The sequence below is a fragment of the Pituophis catenifer genome, unplaced genomic scaffold (assembly GCF_029215685.1).
Source record: "Pituophis catenifer annectens isolate HBS135680 unplaced genomic scaffold, rPitCat1.0.hap2 SCAF_3, whole genome shotgun sequence".
NCBI classification, from domain to species: Eukaryota; Metazoa; Chordata; class Lepidosauria; order Squamata; family Colubridae; genus Pituophis; species Pituophis catenifer.
This window is the reverse complement of record NW_027256883.1, coordinates 58,196,353-58,206,712: the sequence shown is the minus strand read 5'-3', so window position 1 is coordinate 58,206,712 and position 10,360 is coordinate 58,196,353. Positions and strand designations below refer to the sequence as shown.

The 10,360-nt window shown below is 35.8% G+C and overlaps 1 protein-coding gene across 1 annotated transcript; it reads right to left on the bottom strand.

Annotated features, from left to right (window-relative positions):
* Positions 1–7,075: 7,075 nt before the first annotated feature.
* SOCS6 (suppressor of cytokine signaling 6) lies at positions 7,076–8,971 on the bottom strand. The gene has a single exon (XM_070942420.1). The coding sequence runs from the start codon at positions 8,849–8,851 to the stop codon at positions 7,250–7,252; it is 1,602 nt and encodes a 533-aa protein (XP_070798521.1). The 5' UTR covers positions 8,852–8,971; the 3' UTR covers positions 7,076–7,249.
* Between the last annotated feature and the right edge of the window lie 1,389 nt (positions 8,972–10,360).

The window sequence follows — 10,360 nt, the reverse complement described above, 5'->3', positions numbered from 1 at the left end:
GGTGGTATTCAGCTGGTTCGGATGGGTTCTCCCGAACCAGTAGCAGAAATCGTGGGTAGCCCACCCCCCCACCCCCGGCTCCAAGTTATGCTATTTAGGCACGTTTTTGAGGCCGGAGGCATGTGCTTAAGGCACGCAGGGCAGCAAAGTGCATGCACGGAAGGCCAGGTGTATGCATGGCTGGGCACGTGCTCACATTTGCAAACCGGTAGGGAAAGTAAGTGAATACCACCTCTGAGAGTTGGCATATGGACCCAACAATCTGTGTCTTCATTTTACCGATCTCAGATGTATAAGGCTGAGTAAAATAAAACCAGCTAAGAATGAAGCCCTAACAAATTGAATTTGGCTCACACACTGCAGAATCTCCAAACTTTTCTTTTCGGGTTTTGTGAAACGGCTCTATTTTTGTCATAATTTTAATGCCACAATTTCTCTAGGATACTAAGAATCTGCATAGAGGTTAAAACTCATTAAATAAATCCATTGTGAAGCAGAACAATTTTTTCCCCGCCATTTATGGGAGGGAGAGGAGGGGCCTATGCAATCTTTGACATTTCATTAAAATATCCACCAGAGATTTTTGTGAATGTTTTTTTTTATTTACACACTGTATCTAGAAGCAGATACATAAATTCTTATACAATTTTTTTCAAAAAATGTGCAAGAAATTACTATAATCTTTTTAACAAACCAAAACACATTTAAAATCAATGGACTTTGGATAATTCATTCTGTTGTGTGCTTAATACAAATAGTGCACACATTACTGAAACATACAGAAAAGTGTAAACTACAGCAATCTGGATTTTAAGTATTATTTTCATGGCACTCCACCACCACTATAAAATTTTCCCCCCAGTACACAGTAATACAAAATGTGATAAGAATTCCCCCTCCCACCCCATTATTGGATAAAGAGTTTGGATCATTTTCCAAATACTTCAAACTTTACAGTATTTTTTTTAGGAACTATCCCAATTTTTGTCAACAAATGTTTAATTCACATTTTATAACATTTTACAATACTAGTGATTGCTGATGTAATAATCTTTTAGCTTATTAATAAATTTCTGAAGACCATTCCTTACTGGAATTCACAGTCAGTATATTGCTGGTATTTTGGTTTTATTTAACAATTCCAATATTTACAAATTAAGAAATGCATTTCTCTGAAAAACAGCATGTTTTGTAAAATTCACCAATTAGGCTTCATAAGGAGATAAGCACCTTGATGAACAATAAAGATACCTCTGGCTTTTTAAAAAAATCCCATTCTTGGGTTTAAAAGATTTTATCTTCAGAACTAAATATTGACCACAGGATAAGTAAAGCTCCATTTTAATCCCTTTTTCCAGAAGATCACTTGGGAAAAATTAAGAGTATGTGATCATTATTCAAAACTTATATGGAAAAATATTTCTAAACATTATCTGAATCTCCAACTCTTATCAAACTTCCTTTCTACTCAATGATCTAAGAAGTAAATTTAGGGATAATAGTAAATTATCTGATAATAAATTTACTGATAATAGTAGCTGGAACTTGCATTCCGTTTCTCTTGAACAATCCAATCTAAAAGAAATTGCTTTGTAAAAGGCAAGTGCTATTTTTGCAGTTACAGATGTTATATTGTGATCTTCACTACTTTTAATTCCAATTGTACGATACGTAAGATTTTCCATTGGAAAAATGGAAATTCCCCACATCAAAGACCCAGGTTTAGGTGAAACATCCTTTGAAGTTTATCATGATGCTCTTTACAAGCTGTTACAAGATCCTTGAAATATGAAAACCATTGTTTTAGCTCTGTTCAATGAATTCCTGTAAGACATTATGTCCAGTGCTGATAATCAGAGAAGGCATGAGCTGCATGTAAAAGCAGTCTTATACTTGGTGTGTAAAATTTATGGATTAAGTTTGTATGTTTGCCTCACGAATAGACAATACAAAATATCCCTTGGTGTGGTTTGGGTAAGTACTGAAACAAGTAACATTTGAGACTATGGCGCTCTATTTATAGACCAAATGTAAAGCATTGGCCAATATATATATGAAGAGAAACAGAAACTTGCTGCTTGTCCATGAAGCAATGTGCCAGAATTTCTGCCTCACTGATAAGTATATATAACACACTCTCTCTCTCCCTGATAGATTAGATAGATCAGCTTTTCATCTCTATTGCCTTGCATATGCTATTTCTGAAAAATTTTAACTCAAAATTATTTTCTAATTTATTAGATAATAGCTAGGTAAGACAGACAAGAAATATCTCAGCAACACTGAAAATATCTGTTGCTTCTAACAATTTAATCTATTAAAAGATTTTTAAAGAAAGATCTCTTATTTTTGAAATCAATCTGAATTCTTCTAAGTGTGCATCAGTGGTGGGTTTCTACTGGTTCATCCCAGTTCGGGCGAACCGGTAGCGATGGTTCGCCTGAACTGACGTCATCACAGATGCTCTGTGCATGCGCAGAAGCGCCACACGTGAGCGAAGCAAGTGCACGCATGTGCACGCTCAGAGTTCCGAACCGGTAGCAAAGGTAAGTGAAACCCACTATTGGTGTGCATGTAGGCTGACTTGGCCATTTATTTCTCTCAAAATCTACAAAAATTGATCACTGTAGACTCATTTTTTTTTACCGCAGCTCTCATTAAAAAGTGATTAACTTTGTAACAGTGATTTTTTTGTTATTTTTCTGTTAATCTACTGAAACCTTTTTTTAAAATTATGTTACTAATATTTTCCAATTGCATTTATTAACTTAAATTAGGCTAACATGCAGGTTATAGTAATTTTTAAAAAATTAATTAAATTTAGGTTTATATCAATAGTCAGAATGGACTTGTTTCTTCTGTCAACATTTCAATAGCATAAAAACTTTCATAGAATCTAAATTTCTTATTGTGTTGCAAGAAATGTTAGGCAACTAAGGTTTCCCATTTTGAGGGTGCCCATTTTCTTATATATAAACATTTCTTCTTAAAATGTACTAAATATAAACATGTAACAGCCTATGTGTTCTCCAACATGACCTGCGTGTTTGCTCAAGCGATGTAATATTTGAGAGAAAAATACCATTTCGTTGCAGCACTTTTTGTAAACAGGTATTCTTTTTTTTTAATCTAATGTGCAACATACCACTTATTGACACAAGAGAGAGAGAGAGAGATACAGCAGAGGTCTTAATTGGCACAGTGAAGATTAGGATGTTCAAAGCAATTATCAATAGCTGTTTGTCTTACTACCTTAAAGAGCTGCCGCCCAGAAGAGCTATGTGGATTACTTCTCAAGTGTTTCCCAACCTTCTACCTAACCAGTCGCTGCCATAGCCAACCATAGCAGAAAACAAAGATAGCATTGCTTTTGCTAGGCTGTTCATCAGCCTAGAACAGGGGTGTCGAACTTGCAGCCAGCGGGCCAGATGCGTCATGAGCGGGCCATGCCCAACCCCGGTTTAGCTAAGGGAAAAAGTTGTGATACGTCATGCGCCGATGTGATGCCGCAAGTTTGACACCCCTGGCCTAGAACAACAAAATAGATCTGGTCCTACTGATGTACAATTCTTGCTTGGCCAAATGCAGGTGGCTCAAGGCTCATTCCTGCAGTTGGTTTTATTTGTTATTGTTCAGTGAATGAGGGACTAGTGCATGACATTGGCTGTAGCTACTCCAGTCTGGCTCTCTGGAAAATGACAGACAGAAAGGTTACTAAAGGAGGACCTTCTCATTCACATGACATTTTGTTAATGTATGGTGCAGGGATGAAATGCTCAGAGGTCTGCTACCGGTACTCTGTGCACGCACATGTGCATGCACAGTGCGCACCAAATGCACACTTCACATACATGCACACCACAGGCGCTACTGTACAGCGCTGAAAAAGGAGGCTTAAGAAGCCTTTCTAAAGTAAGTAGAACAGCGAGTGGGGAGGACAGCTGTGCCACACGATTTAAGATTCGCTAGAAAGCAGGATTTCCTGCTTTCTAATGAATATAAATCACTCAACACGGATGATCGTCAGAAATACCGGTTTGCCCAAACTGGTAGGTTTTATTACTAACGGTTCACCTGAGCCAATCCAAACCGGTAGCATTTCACCTCTGATATGGTGTCTTTCCTAGTTCTATATAATGAGAAAAACTTGTTTGTTCTTTGAGGGATAGACTAGGCGTGCAATACAAGAACGTATTTTAAATATTAATGAACTGAAGATGTAAAAAGATGGCGACAACTGTAGCAAGCAGGTTCAGTGTCTACCATATATCCAGAAATATGACTGGGTTATTAAAAATCTAAATATGGAATTGTAATACCATCATAGTCCCTCATATCATTCTTTGTTAAACACTGGGACTTTAAAAACTTTTCATCATAATATGCATTAGTTACTCCAGAGAACTTTCTTCGTCTACCACTAATTAAACAGTCCTTTATTTGACATATCTTAGAGACAAGGATTTTACTCTCACATGTACTTTCCTACTGTAGAAAAAAAAAATTCCTTTTCTTCATTAGGCAAAACATGGTACCATCATATATCATTGTGCCTTTCATATATAAAATTTGTAATCTTGCTTGGGAGTAAAAATTAATAAACAAAAATGAAGATTTTGCATAAATATCAGAATGGCAAAGCCAAGATACACACATATATAGAAAAATTTTGCCCAGGAATTTAAGAACATCTCTCTTCATATAATTTATTTTTCAAAATCTATTATTCTGTAACTTGGTAAGAGAGCTGTTTCCCCCTCTATATCCCAGAGCAAAAGACATACTTTGTCTGTGATACTCTCTTAAACATTACGATCTAAAAAATATTTTTTCAAAAAATAGAAATTTAGCATATTGACTCACACAACCCCAAGATGTCAGGCCACTGCAGCACCTTCATATATTAATTGTATAAATTCATTCAGAAAAACCACAAAACAGGTAGAAGAAGCAAGAGTGAAATACCCCAAAATAAAGATTTCTCAAATTTTCATCACCCTTTAAATGTTTTAATAATCAGCAAAATATTCAGTATTCAAATGAGAAAAATGGGGGGGGGGGAATGAAAGACACATTGCAGTGGCACAAACTAATTTCTGTAACTTTAAAACCACTCTCTCAAATTGCATGATTTTATTCAGAAATTTCAGAATACAGTTTCCTATTTGTTAAGATTTTGGTTCACAGAAACTCTTATAAACATAAGAATACTTTGCTTCCACAGTATAATGTTCATCATGGAACAACTTGCAGAAATAGTCTTTTGACCACAAATATTTTTAAACAGTTAGGCTGTAATTTCTTTATAAACCTATTGGCATTTTTTTCCTACAAAAACGTACACAAAACAACACCATCAGACTTAAAGCCTACTGAAGGCAATGGAGCCAATTAACATCAACTTTCCCCAATTTTTCATCAAAAGAGGTGAAGGTGTTTGTCAAGACTGGGTCCAGGCTGTAAAACAGTCTCATTTATAGGCCTTCCAATTCATTGGGAATTTCTCCTATGCAGGCCCCACTAAAGTGAGAGAAAACAATATACGGAGGCTATGGAAATCCTGTTGTTCCTGACAGATTATCCATTACAAGTATCCAAAATTGTATGGATTTTCCTTTTTTTCAAATAAGAATTTGTAGAAATGAAAGTGGTAATGCACTTGAATATTTCCTATGGTGACTATTTTGCTATTTAATGTCACTGTCTTTAATTTTAAAATGTGCATTTTTATTTAAAGAATAATATTTGGGGGTTAATTTAGGTTCTCTTCACTTGCCAATTAAACTAAATTATAATGATGGCAAATTAATGCCGAACAATAAAGGAAAGCGCATTTAAAACTGAGGCCATATTCTTTCAAGGTTAAGTACTTCATAATCTCATCATTTTCCATGGGAAAAGATTATACATGTGGTTACCTCATCCAAGGAAATTAATGGAATTTAAATTCCCGTTAAGATAAGCTATTTAAGGTCCAATTGCTGTAGTAATTACAGGATACAGGTAGTCCTCAATTGACAACAATTGGAATCAGAATTTCTGTTACTAAGCGAGGTTGTGGTTCCGCCCAATCTCATTATCTTTTTTGCAACGGTTATTAACAGAATCACTGCAGTTAAGTGAACCAAGTGGTCATTAATTGAATCTGGCTTCCCCCATGACTTTGCTTGTCAAGCTAGCTAGCTTGTCAAGGGTGCGCCAACTGTCGTGAATACATGACAAGCAACCAAATTTTGATCATGTAACCATGGGGATGCTATAGTGGTCCTAACTTCAAGGACCAGTTGTAAGTCAGGATTTTCAGGGTCATAACTTCAAATGGCTGCTTAACAAATGGTTGTAAGTTGAGGACTACCTGAATTTTTAAATTCAATGCTACATAATTTTTAAAAATTTCAGTTGAGACAAATCTCACAGTTCTGAAATTACCTGAATAGTTTTATTTAAATCAGATTTCTATAATTCCTTCAAAAAATTTTAAATGTTTTAAGTATATTTAGCTTTTTGCTTGAATATTATTAATGACTTCCAGTATTCATTTTACAGATATTTTTCAAAGGCTATTTTCAAATTTAAAAATGCTTAAGAATGAACAAAAGAAACAAAGCAACATTTGCAATAATGGAACTGCTTAGGAGAAAGGAAGCTTTCAAAATGTATGATGCATAACTGTATTGGATCACATATTCCCTCCAACCCACAGTTATATGTTTTTAATTAGATATTAGGGAATCGTTTTAAGCATGTATCCAAGTTCGGTACACCAGTATATTTTACCCCAAACTTTTTTTTAAATTAAGAACAAAAAAAAAAACAAAAAAACAAAAAACCCCAGACTATTTGAAAACGACAAAATATATCCCATCAAGTTTCAATTTTTTACTTATGGTTGAAAACACATGAAATGTGCTTCAAATGCATAAAAATCACAGTGGATTAGCAGCAAAGGAGATGGGGAGTTTAAGGACAATATTTATCATTCACATTGCGATTATTTTGCACACTGAATGAAAGATAGTTATTTTACTCTTCTAAAAAACCCTTTGAGATCTTTTTTAAAAAAGAAAACCCCCAAATATCCATTAAACTCAAAATGCATTACTTTTCTTTATGCACAAAAATGAAATTATGGCAGCAAAAAACCCCTAGTAATAATTAAGTTTGTAAACTGTGTATCAACCACTCTTTTTTGTTGTTGTTGTTGTTGTTGTTATTCCCAAAGTGCAAGCTGCAAGTTTCCCATAAGCCTTCAGTAGTGCTTTTCTTGTAAATAATCCTTCATTTTGTTTGGCAAAGGCAGTTTCTGAATCAGATCTATTCTGGTATACTGACGTATAACAAAGCGACACAGGTACTGCAAAGAACGCACTTGCATGAAACGAGATACTGGATTGGTTAGTCTCACTGGGTAAGTTGTAGATCCAGGTAATCGAGATCTCGAATAGCAAAATGCACCATTTTCAGAGTCCCTAATCGAGTGTTCAATTAGATCAACTATAGAAGTATGTCCTTCCACATCGGGTTGTTCATAAAAGCTAAACCTACCATTTGAATGCTCAATTCTAGTATGAAGTGTTTTACCATGAGAACGGAAACTCAGACTTAAAAGATAACGGTCATCAGAGCTGTCTCGCACAAGAAATGAACCGTCGGGAACATTAGCTAATTTCCCCTCTGCTTCCCATCGTGTGATCGGGCCCCAGTACCATCCTTGTTTTGCCAGTTTTTTAAGTTCCTCTGTGAGACTTGTTACAACCATCGGGCCACTATTTTGTACAGAATCGTAGACTCTTGCAACTCCTGGTGCAGAGTTAGGATCAAAATTCAAATGGCAGCGCATACTTTCAGCCACATGGACATCTGTGCCATTCAGGCTGTTAAAGTTCCTTTGGATTTGATTATTCTGTATTGGAGGTAGCAATGGCGAGAGTGGGGGAACATCATTAACTCTTGGACTTTGCAACATGATTCCTGTTGTACCAATCAATAAACCGTTTACTGCTTGGTCCACAAAGATATCCGGAGCAACTACTACGTCTTGATTCACTGAAACCTCTTCTTCATGAAATGTACTACTACCCATTTGAGAAGAAACAGTTGAGACCTCCATGGGTGAGGAACTATCCAGACAGTAACTACGTGATCCTTCCAAAGGATACATTCCCTCATCTAAAGGCACAGTGTACTGAATGTAGTCCTGAGGCATAAGTCCAATAACTACAGGCACGTGTTCATCAATATGAAGATGCAAATCTCCATTCTGAGATTCTGCACTTTTGAATGCACTGTTTTGTTCATGGAACCTGCTGTCTGGCTGCAAGTCATGGAAATCTTTGCGCACACCATTCAGTGCAGGGCTTGGGTTTGTAGAGTGGACCAAGGCCTTTACTTTCACTTCCATTTTTATACATGTTTCTTCTGAGTTTGTTGGCCGAAGGGGCCATGGTGTTGGACTATAATGGTGGTTTCGGAGGGATGTGGACCGAAGAGGTCTTTGAGCTCTTACATCTTTGAAAGTTATTGGAGCAGAAGAAGAAGAAAAGGTATCTTCATCAGCAGAGCTCACGGATGGCGTGCTGCCCTTTCCACCTTTTTGCTTCTGTTTTGCAGAAAGTCGTCTTTTTAATGTACCCATTAAGCTTTCGCTCTTTGATCTGTTTTTGCCACCTTTCTCATCTTCGCCGTTGATGTCACAGGTAGCCAAATCTTTACTATAACAGCTAGCAAACAAGGAGTCATCTTTTCCAAAATCATTTAATGATGGCTGTGCAACCACAACAAAGTCACTGTCATCTTTGCTTTTATTTAAGTTAAAAGATTTACGAATGGTCTTGAGACTAATTTTCTTCATTATGAAATGCAGCAATTCTGGTAGGGATTTTGTTTATTCTTGAGTGTACCAGAGATCTGTCCCTAAAACGTATGAAGCCGATGCTTCCACATTGATGCGACTTATCCAGACTCATTAACTTTCAAGACCCATTTCCTGAAAGCAAACAAACAAACAATAAATTTCATGCAAGACATGATCTGTAAAGAAATTTGAATAACTAAAATGTAAATTAACAAAATCAGTAAAGCAGAGTTAATATCAACATTACTACTGATCAATAAGAGCACAGTTTATTTCATACATTATGTTAAGCTTTGTTCTGCTGGCTTATTCTTTGTATCTCATATTTTGGGTTATATAATGTTCAGACAGTTGGTGACAACTGTCTGAACATTATAGTTCAGACAGTTGTCATCAAACTGTACATTCACATATTTCATAGCTATTCTTTTGCATAATTTTTCTTCTATTTCTATTAACTTTAATACTATTGTGCTAAAATAACCAAACTGGCAAATCTCAATTAGTGCTTGTCCAATAAATTGAATTTAAAAATATGCTATTTCTTATTATAATCTGAAAGAAGATAACCACTTCATTCTGTTTCAGCCACTCATTAAATTTGGCAAGCATTTTCTGTAATCATCCCAACTAAAGAGGCTTATGGTTAAAGACATTAGCCTATAATTTGTTTGTATGTCCAAGCTGATAGGCATGTGGATCTCACACAATGTAAGGCCTCTCTAAGAAAAAATGAGGCAAAGAATAAAGTCCAATAACAAAAAGGAAAAAGCAACTTGATGATTGACAATTTTGCTTCCAATAAGCAAATTACTTTACACAAGCTCTCTTTTTCACATCCAACAGCCATGTTCTCTGGAATAATGTAGAGAAATGCAGTAATAAGAACTGTGGAAAATATATTAAAGAAACACTGTACATGAATATAAATCCAAACCAAATCACACTATATATCCAAACGTCTAAGACATGCTGTTATCCTGGTTTCAGATCCTTTTTCTATATACAGGTAATCCTCGACTTACAACAGTTCACTTAGTGACCATTCAAAGTTACAATGGCACTGAAAAAAGTGACTTATGACCATTTTTCACACTTATGACCATCACATTATCCCCGTGGTCATGTGATTTACATTTGGATGCTTGCTAATTGGTTCATATTTATGACGTTGCAGTGTCCCAGGGGTCATGTGATCACTTTTTGTGACCTTTTGACAAAGTCAATGGTGAAGGCAGGTTTACTTAACAACTGTGTTACTAATTTAATAACTGCAGTGATTCATTTAACAACTGTGGCAAGAAAAGTTGTAAAATGGGGCAAAACTCACTTAAGAAATTTCTCACTTAGCAGCATAAATTTTGGGCTCAATTGTGGTTGTAAATTGAGGACTACCTGTATACCCTTGCTAACCACAGCGTGTCCCTCCAATGTACTCAAAAACAAGATAATGAGAGGGAATTACATAATTATGAAATGTGTTATTGCTTGTAAAGAAGTATGCAG

What these genes read in the sequence shown, in the direction of transcription:
- SOCS6 (XM_070942420.1), bottom strand. Translation starts at nt 8,851, where the DNA reads ATGAAGAAAATTAGTCTCAAGACCATTCGTAAATCTTTTAACTTAAAT.